Here is a 16,554-nt window from a genome sequence, read left to right as displayed (position 1 = left end):
TGCAGAGGCACGGGGTAAGTACGTGTCCTTGGGGAATCGCTAGGATTATAGAATCTGCTCTTGAACTTCATCTTGGTTAGGGTTCTCCGATGTTTAAATCAAATAAAACTGTGGTTATACCTATTACAGGGAATGGTTAGAGCTTATTAGTAGTGAGGAAAAACAACCTGCCATGGAATATAGAGTCAAACTTAAACAATTGTGCTTTCAAACACATATTTGCTTCCAGTTCTGCCATGACAGTCTTCAAGCTGTACTCCTCGAGCTGAGGTTTCAGATAAACCCATCGGACCTCCCAGCAAAAAAGACTCTTCCCTTTGAGGAGGAGAAACTTTTTATCTGCATCGCCGTCATTGAGAAGCTCCTGAACAGATTTTGTTCGTGTTCCCATGTAAACATCAACTCTGGGCAAAGCCACAGCCACTAAATACTACAGTTCAGGCTTTCAGAGGGCACAGTGGCCTCGTTTCCAGGAGAATAGCCCAAAACCCAGAGACTGCCCACGTGCAGCGAGGCCCAGGGGACGGGGCAGCTCCAGGAGTTGGCTCGTGTTCCAGCACTGGAGCAGTTCCCAGAGCTGCACTGGCTTAGGCTCATCTGGGCTTAGGTTGGCTAACGGGCATCTCTGACCCTGATTTTCACTTCAATTTTCACTTGAAAATTAGGGTTATTTTGAAAATGGTACTGCTGGTGGTGTGCAGCGCTCCCACCATGCTTCCAGAAAACCCCTTCCAAGAAAACCCTCATGGCTTTAGCAGACAGACAGGTGCATTTGTCACACACCAACAGCACAATGAACAGACTTGTTTGAGCCATGAGATGTGAGGCTCAATGGAAAAGTGGCTTTGAGTTATCTGGATGCAAAAGCAAGAGTTCAGCACCTGAAAGCAAGAGTTCAGCTGGGCCTCATCAACTTGGACTGGTGCCACCAGCAGAGACAGTCTGGTGTGTCCAACGTGCCATTTCAGTTGAAGCTGTTTGGACCAGACCTGGGAGTACAGTGCTGGGATTGTCATCACGACAGGCTTGGGAAGCAGGGCTCCCTTCCTGGAATCCACTGTCCTCTTCTCAATAAAAATAATCCAGCTCCATCCTCCAGATGCCGTTTTTGCAGCACTGCCCGAGAGGGACACACACAATACGATCAAATTCTCTTTTCTGGCATCTCTTGTGCTAATGAGCATCGTCATACCAGCACTTCCTCAGGTAAGTCGGCTTCCCTAGTTCCCCCCCAGTTTTTTAATTAAGCAGAAATTAATTCCGCTGCTATGAACCACTGGCCACATTCTGCTCACAGGTACTGATAAAAATGCAGAATGAATCGCTTGCCCTCTGGCACTGGGTGGAACCCCCAACCTCTTCATACCCACAGCGCACGTTTTCATCAGGCAGGAATGCGTGGCGGCTTACTGAGGCGATGAACTGAGGAGTGATTTCAGTGAGCCTGCCATGCACAACAGGGGTTTCCTAAGTGGGGGGAGATAAGCCAGAGAGCTCTCATTCTTCCTAGACACTGATTTTTATCGTATCACAAAAGCAAGCAGCAGAAAAGGATTCCAGCTGCAAAGCATTGTGCTTTGAGAACGGGTTAGTCTGCCTGTCCTTTCGTGCGAGGCTGATTTCCGGATGGGATCCCAGATGAAAACAAGTTCTTAAACAGGTTATACCTACTGCTATGGCTCATAGTCATCATCAGGTGCTGGTCTTTTACATACCTAATTCTCTGTAGGTTCTTCTTGTTATTCCCCGTGAGGGAGCCGGAGCACGGGTAGCTGTATTCAGCCATCATCTCAGATGAACTTTGCATTGAAAACCCTGAATGAGAAAACACCCCCACTAGATTGGCTCGATGTCGAGTGGCAGAGGTAGTATTTTATTTTTTGAGCATCCCTCCTCAAGGACACTAAAGAGTTTGTGAAACAGCACTAAACAAAACCAAAACATTGCCAAGAACAAAAATGCAAAACTGCCAAAAAGTAAAACACAGCAGCATTTAAATATTGGAAAACATGAAAGCTAAAGTGCTTGAGATCATTTCTTAACTATGCACAGTCTGAAGTCAATCTTCCCTGTGTAAATGCTATTTTTCAATAGCACCCACCTGGCTGCAGAGGTTTCTTCACCAGTCTATGGCAAGATAACATGACTAAGCCAGAGCCATTAATCCAAAGGACTAGGAGCCACATATTTCTTTCTATCTCTCATACTAAAAGTTAACAATATTCAAAGAAACACATTTTAGAGTTCAGGCAGGACTTCAAGGAAAGCGACTGTACGGATTCCCCATGCAGTGAAGTCACTAGCGTGGCCTGAAGCTGAACAAAGCTTTGGTGGGATTGATAAAGTGCTGTCTTTTAGTATTTTATGCCTGTCTTTAGTAGTGTTTTTATTTCAAACCAGCACCGGGGTTGTGAGTTAAAAAAAAAAATAATTCTGAAATAACAGACCAATTTTCAGTGGATGCTGGAGCCAGACAGACATTGCACAGTGCGCATAAATATATATTAAAAAAACTCCGAACCTGAGCCAAAACCCCCAGAACCTAACCCAACTATGGTAAACCTTCTCCTCCTTAAAACCAAACACCCACCAAGCACCAAGAGCAAATCTAAAAGCAACATCTGCCTCCCGGTCCCCAGCAAGGATGGTTACTACATGGTACAAGCTCAGCAGCAATGGTCATCAGCCTGAGCCCGCAGGCACTCAGTGCAAAACCCTCCCGCGCTCAGCCCCCAGAGCCACCCAGCTCTCCCCAAAGCCAGGGGGCTCCCTGCAGGCTTCAGCAGACCCTGGAGTGGCCCCAGAGATTGAGAGCGGGAGCAGGACCTTGTTTTACAGTCCCTGTTTTTTCTATCCAGCCACAAAAGCCACCCCCTGAAATTCCTGAAGGGGGTTTTCAATCCTCCCCTCCGTGCATGCATTTAACATCCATTACAGGTAGTAGCAGTTACACATGCATATCAGTGGGAGAAAAGTCCCAGTCAGAATTACTGGTAGGAAGAAAAGAAACCCAGTAGAAACGCTGAGAATTGCTAAAGACCCAACTCCCTGGAATAAATCCGTTTCCCTGTTTAACCAGCCGGCGTCTGCCCGCGATGCAGGAAGCTCGATAGTGCGTGTTTGTGTGTGCACGGGTGCGGGACGTGCGCGGGGGAACCCAGCGGCCGGCGTTCTGCAGCACCGGCCCCTTGGCAAGCCGTCCCCCATCTCGGTGTCCCAGCAAGCGTCTGGGGTGCCGGCCCTCACCGCTCTCACTTGTGAATCACGTTGTTGTAATCGTCCTGCGCCACGGGATGGTCTATCCTGAACTCTTCCTCCAGCCCGCCGGGCGCCTTCGCTGAATCCCCCCGGGCTGCGGGTTGGTGACCGTCTGCGCCGGCCCCTTCCAGCCCCAGGATCTGTCTCTGCACCAGTTTGGAATAAAGGCCTCCTTCTTCTTTCATCAGCTCCTTGTGCGAGCCCTGCTGCACCACGCGGCCCTTGTCCAGCACAACGATGTTGTGTGCCTTCTCCACAGTGCTCAGCCTGTGAGCGATGACAAGCACCGTGTGGTTCTGCAAATCGCCGTAAATCGCCTGTTGAATCTGCGCAGGAGGAAAAAGGCGTTAGTGCCTGAGTATTGCTGGCTCCGCTTTGGAAGGGAAAGCAGCAGCTTTGTGGCCGGGGTTAGGAAACCTCTGGATGGGAGGTTTGCTCTTTGGCTATGGAGGACACAGGACTCCCTGCAGCACTACCAGCACCAGCACGTCCACTCCAGCTCCCCACTTGTGCTGTGCAGCCCAAAACACCATCTCGGTCCAGCCAGTCCTCAAAACACCATCTCGGTCCAGCCAGCCTGCAGCTGTGATCTGCAGACAGGTCTGATCCTGCACACTGGGTTCTTGGCAGAGCTGGGCCCCAGATTTGGAGGCCACGAGGTGTTGGCATGGGCCGCAGGAAGACAATACCTGGTAAATGCAGCTGCTCAGAAGAGCAGGGCTGTTGCATGGGTATCTCCAGGCAAAGCAGCCAAGAGACAGACAACAGCATTGAGGTCTAAAGGCAGGCAGATGGTCATCAGGCCATGTGTTGCATTGACACCCCGGGCTAGCCAAACCCAGCCCTGGACTGGCATCAGATCCCACACGCATGGCTGAAGACCTGTGAGCCCACGAGCTGCTCCAAGATCAGACGCTTGTGCTGCCCCGCACTGGGGACCGGCACCGCTCATACTCTGGGACCTGGAGACACATCCTCACTTCTCAACCTTGAACTGGCCTTCCCTCATGTCATTAAAGCAGTGAGGCCAGACTGCCACTGCCAGAGCTGTTTGGTCATCTCATCCCTGACAGATAAACCAGCTCAGTTCACCGACAGCCCATGGACTTTCCTGCCAGCGTGGTTTCTTTGGTGCCTCAGCCTGTTAGCCAGGGCCGTCCTACTCTGCCTGCTGCAGTACCAGTTTTTAGAGTCTTCCTCCATGTCCTGTCCTAAAAGGCTGCACAATGCTGTTCTCTGCCAATTAACACTTTTCACATAAAAAAATCAGCTGAGATTATCTTATCTGATTTGTCAGGCATTAGATGCCATGAGGACAAGATTAATTCCTTCCTGGTGGCTACAGCAGTGTTGGAAGCAAATTCCCACTCAGGAATTAGTGTCTTACCCAAACCTCTGATTGCACCGTGTCAAGACTAAGCTTGTCCAGAGGCTGGAAGCAACTGGAGCTACAGTCTTTCCTCCAAACCCAAATTGCCTCTTCGGCCCAAACGCCTGAGGCAGCTACTCACCGCATGTTCGCTCTCCGCATCCAGCGCGCTCGTGGCTTCATCCAGGATGAGGATGGGGGGGCTTCGGATCAAGGCCCTGGCAATTGCCACTCTCTGCTTCTGGCCACCTGACAGCTGGGCTCCTTTTTCTCCTGCCTCTGTTGGGTCAAAGGAGAGAGGAGGGGCTCAAAAATCAAAACCAAGAGCTGCCATTGAGTTCACCTCCCAGCCAGCAGCTTCAGAGTGGTGTCACGCTTTGAAGCAAAGACGAGGTAAATGCTTCTGCTCACTTAGCACAGCAGTTTAAATGAGTTAAGGCAGCTGCACCCCTCCATGGAACCATCCTTACATCACCACAAGTCTCGTGTCCATCACTACCTGCCTGACTTTCACCTGAGGGGAGAGTCTCTGCTTTCCCTAGGCAATATTTTTAGGATTCTGGTACCTGTGTGGTAGCCGTCTTGTAACTCGGTGATGAAGCCATGCGCGTTGGCCTTCTGGGCAGCCTGGACAACCGACTCGAAGGAGGCCGAGGTTAAGCCGTAAGAAATATTATCCGCAATCGAGCGGGCGAACAGCACCGGCTCTTGGCTCACCAGGGAGATCTGCAGAACAGGAGGGAAGAGCAAAGGGTTGGGAGCAGAAGACGTGCCAGTGGCATCTCATATCATCGGCATTTGTTCCTGCTGGGGAAGGACTCCAGTGGGCAGAGCCTTACCATTAAACCGAGATATAGAAGTGCCTCAATGTGAGCTTCTAATGAGGATACTAATGATGGGGTGCACACTGACAGCCCCAGCCCATTTTGCATCATTTGCTGGGAAACGATTTCACAGGAAAGAAAAACAATGCAATTCTGGTACACTGGCATCTGGGACGGGCTTCCTTCTCCAAGACCTGTCATTCCCATCACTGTTTTCTCTTCCCATTATGGGAAACCAGTTGCTGGGACAGGCACGCTGAAGAGAACCTCTTCCAGGGTCTGGCTGATCTTCCATGCAACACCAGTAATCATGTTTGGGCCAAAAGAATGAGCCCTCCTGAATCTTTTAATCCAAAATTAGCAAGTTAGAGACATAGCTGCTGCAATTCCCAAATCGCTTAGCAACAGCCTCCCTGTCCTACCTCCCAGCCGTTGTTCCTCGCTCTCACATTCCACCTGCTTTGTCAAACACTCAATATTGAAATAAACTGAACCCTCCAAATTATTGCTCAGAACTGATCATGAAGAGAGCCAGCAAGACATGATCATATTTTAATTGACTTCTCCCCACGCTCCTAACACCACACTGGACTTTCTAAACAGAAAGACCAGCTTGTCTTTTAATTTTCACTCAGTGTGGGCAGGGAATGTAAATTAGTTACATGGACTTTGGCTTTCCAGCCTGTCTCTGATCAATTGTTTTTAGGTTTTCCTGCTGACTGATGAGGACATTTGCTCTGGGAGCAAAGAAAGGCAGGAGTTACTTGCAGGAGAGATGAAGGCTGATCTGTGCTGACAAACGGATGAGAATCAAGGGGCCCAGACCCCTCTCCTGGGCAAACCACCCAGTCCCTCCGGTGCTCCAGCTGCCGCCTGGATCCTGAGAGCTTTAACTCCCCATCAGCTGAGAATTACTTTCAGATCTTAAGGCAGAAGGTGCTGGAGGAACACAAAACCCTTTTTCCAAACCCAGTTTAGACAATAATTAATCCAACAACCAAAAACATATTTCTACTGTGTTGGCCAAAAAATACCAAACAAAACATGTTTCTTGTTCTGTTTTTGGAAGATTTCCCCCTCCCCGTGAAACCACCCTCCATTCCTCTCACTTCCACCTCCACAAAATATCTGCATTCATTTCCTGGACCACCTCCAGCTTTCTGGACATTTCAGAAGTTGCCAGATCAAATCCAAAGCACCACACAACGCTACCATCCATCCCCTCTGATCGCGGCAGGCCACAGCTCGAATACACGTATCAGGCGCTCGTACCACGGAGTGCAGGTACTTGTGATCGTACATGTTAATGGGATGCCCGTCCAGCAGCACCTGCCCGTCTTGCAGAGGGTAGAAGTTCTCCAAGATGTTGACACAGGAGCTTTTCCCACTTCCCGAAGGACCCACCAGCGCCGTCACTTTGCCAGGGTGCAGGATGAAGGACACATTCTGCAACACAGACAGGAGAGCAGGTTCATGTCCTGGCTTGTCCCAGGGCAGTTGCTGAGGCTCTATGCAAGAATGGGACCCAAAATCTGGCCATGGTGATCCCCCACCTTGGTGACATGCCACATCAGCCATCTCTCCTGGCTCTGAGGAAGCAAGAAGCCTCCAAAATTGCTTCAAATTTGCCTGACACTGCAGGATCTCTAAAAACTGCAAAGCAAACTAACCTCTTTGCTGCTTCCCCCTGCCCCCAACCCTCCTCTCATGGAAACCGTCTGCAACAGCTTGGCACAAAGCCCTGCACCATGCCTGAGTGGGGAACAAGGGTTTTATTAATAAATCTCATTCCTTGTAAGAAAGACTGGCCCTAAACACCCACTGTTCCATATAATCTCTTTTCCAGCGTGCTGTTGAGCTCGCCTTTATGCATCTCTAAAGGCAGGTGACATTTCCCATGGGCTGGGGAAGGGTTCTGGCCACGATGCAGAAGCAGCGCGTGATGCCTCGTGGTGGGGAGCGCCCTGCGCCCGCGGGGCTCACCTCGAGCACCTGCGTTGAGGAGCGAGTGCGGTAGGAAAACGTCACGTTTCTGAACTCCACCTTCCCGTCCACATGGTCTGGGGCCAGGGACCCGTCATTCACCATTGTTGGCTTGCGGTCGATGAACTCAAACACCTTCTCGGCAGCTCCCACTCCCTGCATCAGGCCGCTGTAGACGGAGCCGACGGACTGGAAGGGAAGAGGCAATGGTGAGACCTCCCATGAGATGGAAAAGTCAATCGTAGAACCACAGAATTACTTTGGTTGGAAGAGACCCCCAAGATCATTCAGTCCAACTCTTAACCTAACACTGTCACTAAACTATGTCCCCAAGAACTTCATCTACACGTCTTTTAAACCCCTCCAGGGACGGTGACTCTACCACTTCCCTGGGCAGCCTGTTCCAATGCCCAACAACACTTTCTGGGAAGAAATTCCAACAAAATCCTGCACTCATCTTTCCCTGCTCAAGGTCAGCAGCTTCCTAAGCCAATGGTTAAACCAGGTTCATGTACAGCAGCACATCACCCCGGTCCCGAAGGTGCTGGCTCATTCCCCAGCACGTGTCCCAAACACACAGCAGCTCCAGGCTGGACCTTTCTAGGCAGCTGGTATGGCTGTTCCTGCCAGAATATGGTCCTGGTGGATTTACCTTTGTGCTTTCACAACTACAACCTCTGCATTCTGACACCAGCTTCCCTGGCATAACCCACCGTCACATCGGCTCTCTGCAATATTAAACCCAGAGCTTCAGAGCAGCTTGTACTGCAACTGCCCCTCCCATCAGGATGGGAAAAAAAGCCCAAACCAAACCAAACTCACACCAAAAACACAGCCTGGAAACACCACCAGAGCATGCAGTCATCAAACAGATGGTGAGAGCCGGGCGAGCTGCCTCCAGCTCTGCCACTCCACAAAGGCTGAAACGCCGCCGAAACCACGCTTGGCTGTGAGGAAACCTCAGTTTGATCGTTTCTGCCTCGATTAGCCAAGCTTACGCCTTTGCAAGGGGAAGGCAGCCCTGGGTGGGCTCTACCCTCCCACCCACAATCCCATCTTGCTAACATGCTGCCAACACAGCAGCTTGCAGCCTATTCCAGGGGAGAAGAAAAAAAAAGAAGCAATATAATTAAGTTTTTAATAAAGCCTGAAATTTAACAGGCAGCTTCATAATCCGTGCATCCTTCAGGCCAAGAAACGTGCTTGGGAGGCAGCCAGGACTCTGCCCTTCGACTGGATCAGCCTGGCCCCTTTGGTCCCAGTTGCATTATTGGGGGACGAGCTGTTTTGGGCATGTTCAGAGTGAGAAGCCACAGCAGGATTGGAGGACCAGCCCACGAGTGCACAAAGCCACCAAGGAAACATGTCTCAGGGAACCCAACACCCTGCGACTGCCCTGGGACCTTCTAGAAGACAAATATTGTCTTGATACAGGGTAGCCTGGGGGGTAAAACAGACTCACCTCCATGCAGTCTCCTAAAACGAACTCATAAATGATGAACGAGATCAGGTTCCCGCTTGTCATTTGCTCTGAGATCACCAGGTGCCCACCGTAGTAAAGGATGCTGACCTGGACCACCAGGAGAGTCAGCTGAAAGCAAGAAAACACCCCAAAAAATCAGCAAGGACAACAGATATTTTGGTGTATTTGTAATTACTCACACAACAGCCCACAATTTATGTGCTGACATTTATTCTTTGAGGCCCGAATGGAGCATCCCTGACAGCTGACAGCCCCAGCAGCGAGCACCGGTGTGAGAAGGGAAAAACAACTCAAGTACATGGGCTGATTTAAGGAGCTGGGCTGGCGTCTTTTAACAAAACCCAAGTCCAGACGGGCAAGAGCCAAGGAGAGAGAATTTATCTTAAATAACAGAGCATCTCGTGAACGTCTCTCTTGGACTAATGTCCTTAAGTGTAATAATCTACACTCAAATTATCTGACACATGCAGTCACCTCACCACTTATGGTCAGGGTCAGGGTTAGGTTTGGGTTAGGGTTAAACTTAGGTTAGGGTTAGCGTCAGTGTTATGGTCAGGGTCAGGGTTAGGCTAGGGTTATGGTTAGGATTAGGGTTAGGGTTAGACACATTTTAATTTAGAGCACTAAATCAAGCTAAAAGTTAATGTGAAAAATCCTCTTTGCATGTACAAGTTCCTGAAGCATAATCTCAGCTCCAGCCTGAAATCAGGGGGGTACCAGCTACTCCAGAAAAGAGACAAATCAGCTCTGATATGACAAAGACCAGCCCCTGCCTTTATTCAGCTGGTTTTGTTCCATCCTGCCCGGGGTGCTCAGAAAAGCAGCGATGCCCTGGTGCTCTGTGCAACATTTGCAGGATATTTGCTGTAAATTCACACAGACAAAAATACTGGGGAAAAAAATTCCTCTTCTATTGCTCTGCCACAATCTGACCTTAAGATCCTGTGTTCCCTCTGAGAAAGACTCTTACCGGGCCTGTGCTAAATCCATCGGCTTCTTTTTGCGCGAGCCCTGCAGGAGCAGTTTTTGAGAGTTTTTGCTGCCTTTGACTCGGTGGGATCTGTGCTGACCCAGTTTGTGCTCCAGCTTTACCTGGGAGCCCAGGAACGTTGCTAAAAAAGCTCTGATTTTGCCTCCAGACTTGGGAAGCCACAAAGTCTCCCATGGCTGCACAACGGCACCATAACCTGCAAACCCTTCAGAGGCTACTGAGATCCTCGAATGCGCAGAGATAAGGGCAGCTTCATGTGAGGCTTTTGCACAGCCTGAGTTGTCAGTCAATGCAGGAGAAGCCCCAAACCATCTGGCCTTAAATGATGAAAAGGCGTTTAAAAACAAAAAAAAACCCCAAACCCCAGCAGCCTCCCCCGCCACCACCTACACACAGCAAATCTCCATTTCTGAGCAGAAGCTCAACCAACGCGGTGGCTGTTTCCCAGCCGGAGCCCCGGCGATGAGCTGGCACAGGCACGCAATGCAGCAACGCCAAAACATGGGCTTTTCCACGACCCTGAGTGGCTATCAATTACATTATTTGCAAGAGAAAACAGACTGTTTGGTGGCAGGATGCAGTGCTGCCCTAAGGGGAATGGGAATATATTTTTTGATGAGTGAAATAAATCACAATCAAGAGCCAGAGGAGTACTGGGAGCAGACGTCAAAAAGCTCACCCCAAAAAGCTCCCTGGAGAAGCATACGCATTGCGTCACGTACTTTTTGGGAGCCGAAGCAACGTCCCTTGCCTGTCCCCAGCCCCATGTAGGGAAGCCTCATCACTGGCCACCTACCCCGCTGGACCAGACGTAGTAGGTGTAAGCCATGGACTCCCGCTTGTTGAGCTTGTACACCTGCTGCAGCTTCTGCCAGTACACATTGGCCTCCGTCTCCTCGTTGGCGAAGCTGCGGACAGTCTTCATGGCCGAGATGGTCTCCTCGGCGGTGTTGTTGGCCTTGGCCAGCGCATTCTGCACCTCCTTAGAGAGCTTCTGCGGGGGGAGGCAGAGGAGGCTCAGCGGGCGCCTGCAGCACCTCTCCCTGCACACCCCGGACTCTGCCGGGCTCCGCAAAACAAGGCACGGTGACATTTTCTGAGACCATGGGCAACGAGGCTGAATACTGGGATACATCCCATGCTTTGGGATGTTGTGCTGTGAGGGATTTGTTGTGCTGTCCCCAAGGAGGGACTTCAGCTGCAGGAGCAGAAGTGCTGTGGCTGGGGCCACTTGGGAAGCTGAGCTGCTGCTCCCAGTGCCCTGATGGGACAGGCCAGCCCAGAAGCCCAGTTTCCAAGGCAGGGACAGGTCTCGCATGGGCCATGGGGCACAGCATTAGCCACGTGGGATGGCCCTTGGCCCACGCTAGCCCTAGGCAGAGCTTGGCACTGACTTTAACCGCACTCGAGTCACTCCAAAGGGCGGGGAGTGGACAGATTGCATGAGGACAGACAGGCACATACGGGACATCCCATGGCCAAGCCACCTCTCCTGTCAGACCTGAGGTGCTTCAACTCTTAAGCATGAAGCAAGGTGAAAGCCAAGGCTATGCTTATCTTTCCATACAGGTTTAATGCTGTCGTCCTGCCCCACTGCCAGCAGCAAAGCACCTGAGCATCAGCCCCACCAGCTCCAAGGCCACCCCGAGCCTCCACGATGGCTTCACAAGGGGAACAGCCCAGCGTTGCGGCACACCGTGGCTTCTCCTGCCTACCTGGTAGTACTTCCCATAGACATCGGACACCAGCATGATGATAGGGAAGCCCATGAAGGTGACGAGTGAGAGCTTCCAGGAGAGGCTGAACATGAAAAAGATCACTCCCGTGGCCTTCACCACATTGCGCAGGAAGATGTTGATGTTCTGGGAGACCAGGTCACTCACGATGGTCGTGTCCGATGTCAGGCGGGAGATGATGTCCCCTGCAGTAACGAGGGGATGGGGAGGGGAAGAGCAGGGACATGTCACCACTGCAGGTCACTGTTGAGCCACGTCCCATGTCCCATGCCAGGGGCCAGAAGAGCCACCATCAGGGTGAATCTCCTGTGGTGTCCTTTGGTGGAACCAAATGTTGGTTCCAACCAGCCAGCAAACATCACCCTGAATTCCTAAATACTAGGCCTGTGTTTGGGGGTTGAACTAGATGATCCTTGAAGGTTCCTTCCAACCCAAACCATTCTATGATTCTATGAGTCCAGCTGAACTTCCATACTTGTGTGTGTTAGTCCAGGGTTACTTGTATCCCACTTACAGTAACATCTCTGGTGTCCTCAGCTACCAGGGCACAGTGCAGCAATTGCTAAATATGGCAACAGCCTCAAAACTAAAAATATCACCGAGAAGAAATTAGATGTGGGAAAAGTTACAGCAGATTTGGACCACACCAGAGTGGCACAGACTGGGACAGGACAGAGTGACAAGCAAGGAAAGCCACAAGCATGGCCAGAAAACTTCACACATCTGAGGTTTCCTGTGCCGGGAGCAGAGCTGCAGAGCAGCCAAGCAGTGGGCACTGCGGGAGGTACGGGAGGAGGAAAGGAGGTGTTTTGGGGATGACTGGAGATGGACAAATCAGCCCCAGGGCTGCTGCATGTCAGGCTGATTGGTGGCCATGGGACAACCCCAGGGCGCTGGGCAATCCCGTCCCAACCCCACGGTGGGAAGTACCCCAAAGAGTTTTCTGTTGTTGTTTCTAACCATGAGCATTTGGGTGCCGTCCCTGGCTGCCCCCAATCTGCTGTGTGCTGGTGGGGCAAACCCAGGGGAAAAAAATAGGGGTCGGAATAGAGGGGTGAGAGCAAATCTGGGGGAAAGAGGAACCAACCTGTGCGGTTCTCATCAAAGAAACTCATCTCCTGAGCCACCAGCGACCTGAAGAGGCAGTTGCGAAGGCGAATATTCAGTCTTGCAAATATGAGCGTAAAAACGCCGCCCCGGATACCTGCGGCAAATGAGCTAATTGCAGATAAGAAACGTTATAGACCAATGGACACGAAACCCGCTCCTCAGCAACACAAACAACCCGACGCTCGGGCCAAGGCCTTTGGGCAATGCTGTGCTGGTACCACTTTCCACCCTGGGGAAGTGATGTCTAAACCAACCCACACCTCCTCTGGGTGCTACCAGCATGGGGACAGCTGGTGCTAATCCCATAGTGACAAGCTTCAAGAGGGGACACAACTCTGCAGGGTTGGAGAAGGTCCAGAGGAGGCCATGAAAATGATCCAAGGGGTGGGAGGACAGGCCAAGAGATCTGGGGGTGTTCAGCCTGGAGAAGCTCCGGGAAGACCTTATTGCACCTTTCAGTGCTTAAAAGGAGCAAACAAGAAAGATGGGGACAGACTTTTAAGCAGGGCCTGTTGTGATAGGACAAGGGCTGATGGTTTTAAACTAAAAGAGGGGAGATTCAGGCTGGACATGAGGAAGGAATTGTTGTCCCTGAGGGTGGTGAGAGCCTGGCCCAGGTTGGGCAGAGAGGTGGTGGATGAACCATCCCTGGAGACATCCCAGGCCAGGCTGGACGGGGCTCTGAGCAACCTGAGCTGGTGAAGATGTCCCTGCGCATGGCAGGGGTGGCACTGGATGAACTTTGAAGGTCCCTTCAACCCAAACTATCCTGTGATTCTATTATACCATTCCCCAGGAAGCCCATCCTGTGTCTGCTCCTGCTCTCCCACCACCAGCGGATGTGCAGGGCTATGCAATGGCCTCACGATTCCCACCATGGCCTCTCTGCACTGTGACAGCGCAGAGAAATCAAAGCACGTCCCTGGGGTCTGTCAGGGACCTGGCGGAGCAGCAGCAGGTCAGACAGCCCGTGCCCACCACCACCACCAGCTCCTGCTGGAAAACCCCAAACTCCTCCTGGCTGGGGCCAAAACCAGCCCCTGCAATTACCTTCCTATGGCGAGCAGCGACATGACCAGCACTGCTGTGGAGAAGCGGTCCATGCTCTTCTGCACCACGATGCCATCGATGGCCAGCCCCGTGTAGTAGGGCAGGAAGGTCTCTCCTGCCAGACAAGCATAAGGACAAGGGGTTTCAGTCCCACCACGTGGGATCAGCACAGGACATGTATTTCCAACTGCGATGGTCAGTGGACAACCTCATCCCCACCATGGAGATATCTGGCCGTTGCATGAGATATCTCAGGAGGTGCTGCCCTTAGGGGCACTCAGGGATCTTTAATTTCCCTGTGTATTTTATCCCCTACCACAGCCCCCCTAGTCTCTTTGCTCACCCAGAGCGGCCACGAGGAGGAAGAAGGAGGCAATGCCCAGGAGGAAGGCATCTGGCTTGGTGTAGGACAGCAGTTTATGGATGGTGGGACTCGCCGCCTCCTCCCGCTTGTCCCTCTGGGCGCTGCCATCACAGCTCTCCTCCGCCTCGGTGCGAGACTCAGAGCTGGGCCCCAGCGCCTCGCGGGAGGAGGTGACACAGGCCAGCAGCTGCCACAGCCCAAAGGTGGCCGCCAGCGCCACGTAGGTCCAGGCAAAGAGCCCCCAGAACCAGGGGTCCCTGATGGTCCTCCGCACCTCCGAGTAGAGCAGCAGCTTCACCATCATGTAGATGCCCATGAGGAGGCAGACGATGGCGATGAAGGTCCGCGATGCCCTGAGGCGCCGGGGCCCATAGGCCGTGTTGGTGGCCACCCCGATGGCAGCCCCCAGCAGCACACAGCTGCGGTACAGGCAGCCCCCCCAGATGTCCAGCATCGAGTTGAAGATGTTGAAGTGCCGCAGGTCCTGCAGGATGTCCCGGCCACCCCGGCCGTGGGTGTAGAGCAGTGTGGTGACCACCACATCGGTCCCGCTGAGTGCCAGCGTGCTGGCCACCGCCTTCCATGCGCGCATTCTCGCCACCAGGCTGGGGGGTCACCGAGGCAGTAGGAGTGGCCCTAGCACGAGGAAGACATGGTCATGTCGGCCTCTGCTGTGGGGCAAGAAGAAGGGGCCAGGGTTGTTATTTGCTCTGGGAAGGTGGTGGGAAAAGGAAAGCAAGATGGGGGGACAACCATGCCAGGTCCCCACCAGCCTGTCCTGACCCTGGACACCACTATCTGCTCCTTCCTCCACTCCCCTGCTGAACAAGCTCCAAAATCTTTCATACAATGAGTAGCACAAATGAAGACAAACTTCCCTCTCAGAAGCCTGTGCCCATCCTGAACCCCACAGCAGAAATCTGCACATCTTGGTGGAAACTTTGTCCCCATTTGCTGTGGCGGCTGCGGGGCCATGAGGTCCCCAGCAGCTGCGTGATGCTGGGACATCTGTGCAGCCCACGTGTCCTGCACTACAGAGCCATGTAGGTGTTAAACTCGGACACTCATGACCTGAGAGTCCCTCTCACCTTTCCCAGGACAAATCTGAAACTGAATACCTGATGAAAACCATATGAAAGCTGAAAGGGAGGGCAGCTCGGCTTTGAAACAGATCCCCCTCATCAAAAAAAGAATAAATCATAGACACAGCAGCCTGTCACACCTTGCTGTCCCCAGCCATCTTGAATATTAATTCAGGGTAACCCACTAAACCCGTTGCACTGTCAGCATGCAATTCAGCAACACAACAAAAGAGGAAATCAAATTCCCAGGAGGAAATTTAAAGGGGGACGGAAATCCACAGCTGCAACCCATGGGAAGGGGCGGCTCTGGGGCAGGACAGCAGCTGTCACCTGTGGGTCTGATCGATGGCAGCGATGGTGGGGCTGGGTCTGAATTGACATGGAAAAGGGTGAAAAGCTCAATTTCCTTTAAACCAAGCGAGCTGCTCACCTGCTCCTGCGCTGTGCCCAGAGGTGCCACGTGTCGGCACGAGGGAGGTGCCCGATCCTCAGATTTGTGCTGGCCAAGCAGCTCATGACGGTGTGTGGTGCAGAAGGCACAGCACGAAGGTTGCTGTGCTCGCCCATGCTCCGGTCTGCGTGACCGCAGCCATCTCCACAGCCACCCGAAAGCAAAGCACAGGCAAAAGGGCATCGCTGGGCACTGGCCAAGCAGCACCCTTGGCCGAGAGGGGCTTGGTGGTTGGGCAGATGGGATAAAAAGCTAAAGAGTGGGGGAAAACGGGGCAGAAGCTGCAATATGGGGGTGAGGGAGGGTTTGTGGGGTGGGTGGGGAAGGAGGGATGGAGGCAAAGCGGAGCAGCGGTGTCAGGGAGGAGCTGGACCTGCTTCCCAGGGTGCTCGCTGCTGCCATCCGCTGCAAAGCTGCGCGGATCGGGCCCGGGGGAGAAGGAGGAGGAGAAGAAAGAGGAGGAAGCGGCCACCACAGCTCCCTGCCACCCGCAAAGGTGTCCCCAGCTCCACAGAAGGTCCCCAACCTCCTCCCTGCCTCCCCCCGGGACGAGATGCTCCTCCCGGGGGGTAACGCCCGGGGAGGGCCGTACCCGCCATAGCAAGGAGAAGGGGCAAACACACCGTTTCCCCCCTTTACCGACCAAGGGCAACTCGCTCCCGACCCGCCCGGACGGGCTCTTACCGGCGGCAGGGGCACCAACGGACACCGGCGCGGTGCGAGCGGGCGGCGGCGCGTCCCGGGAACAAGGTCGGCAAGGGGCGGGGCTTATGATGTGGCTCCGCCCATGACCACACCCCCTCGCTGCGGCGCGGTCCTGGCTCCGCCCCCGCCCGCCCGTTAACGGGACAGG

At 52.8% G+C, this 16,554-nt stretch overlaps 1 protein-coding gene across 6 annotated transcripts; it reads right to left on the bottom strand.

Annotated features, from left to right (window-relative positions):
* Positions 1-1,852: 1,852 nt before the first annotated feature.
* On the bottom strand, positions 1,853-16,502 carry ABCB9 (ATP binding cassette subfamily B member 9). 6 transcript variants are annotated; one of them, XM_021285995.2, is made up of 12 exons: positions 16,386-16,502; positions 14,148-14,836; positions 13,805-13,919; positions 12,732-12,862; positions 11,624-11,829; positions 10,705-10,902; positions 8,897-9,025; positions 7,435-7,623; positions 6,724-6,897; positions 5,194-5,353; positions 4,770-4,906; positions 1,853-3,584 (listed from the first exon to the last, which is right to left on the bottom strand). In XM_021285995.2, exons 2-12 carry the CDS (start codon positions 14,758-14,760, stop codon positions 3,252-3,254), a joined length of 2,385 nt encoding a protein of 794 aa, XP_021141670.2. In that variant the 5' UTR covers positions 14,761-14,836; positions 16,386-16,502; the 3' UTR covers positions 1,853-3,251. The 6 variants fall into 6 exon arrangements, with proteins under 6 accessions (XP_021141670.2, XP_005498307.2, XP_021141688.2 ...); XM_005498250.3 differs by having other exon boundaries at positions 14,148-14,839; positions 16,386-16,501; XM_021286013.2 differs by having other exon boundaries at positions 14,148-14,804; positions 16,386-16,477.
* Between the last annotated feature and the right edge of the window lie 52 nt (positions 16,503-16,554).

This window comes from Columba livia, chromosome 17 (assembly GCF_036013475.1).
Source record: "Columba livia isolate bColLiv1 breed racing homer chromosome 17, bColLiv1.pat.W.v2, whole genome shotgun sequence".
Taxonomy (NCBI): domain Eukaryota; kingdom Metazoa; phylum Chordata; class Aves; order Columbiformes; family Columbidae; genus Columba; species Columba livia.
The sequence above is the reverse complement of the archived record's forward strand: the minus strand, read 5'-3'. Positions and strand labels throughout refer to the sequence as shown.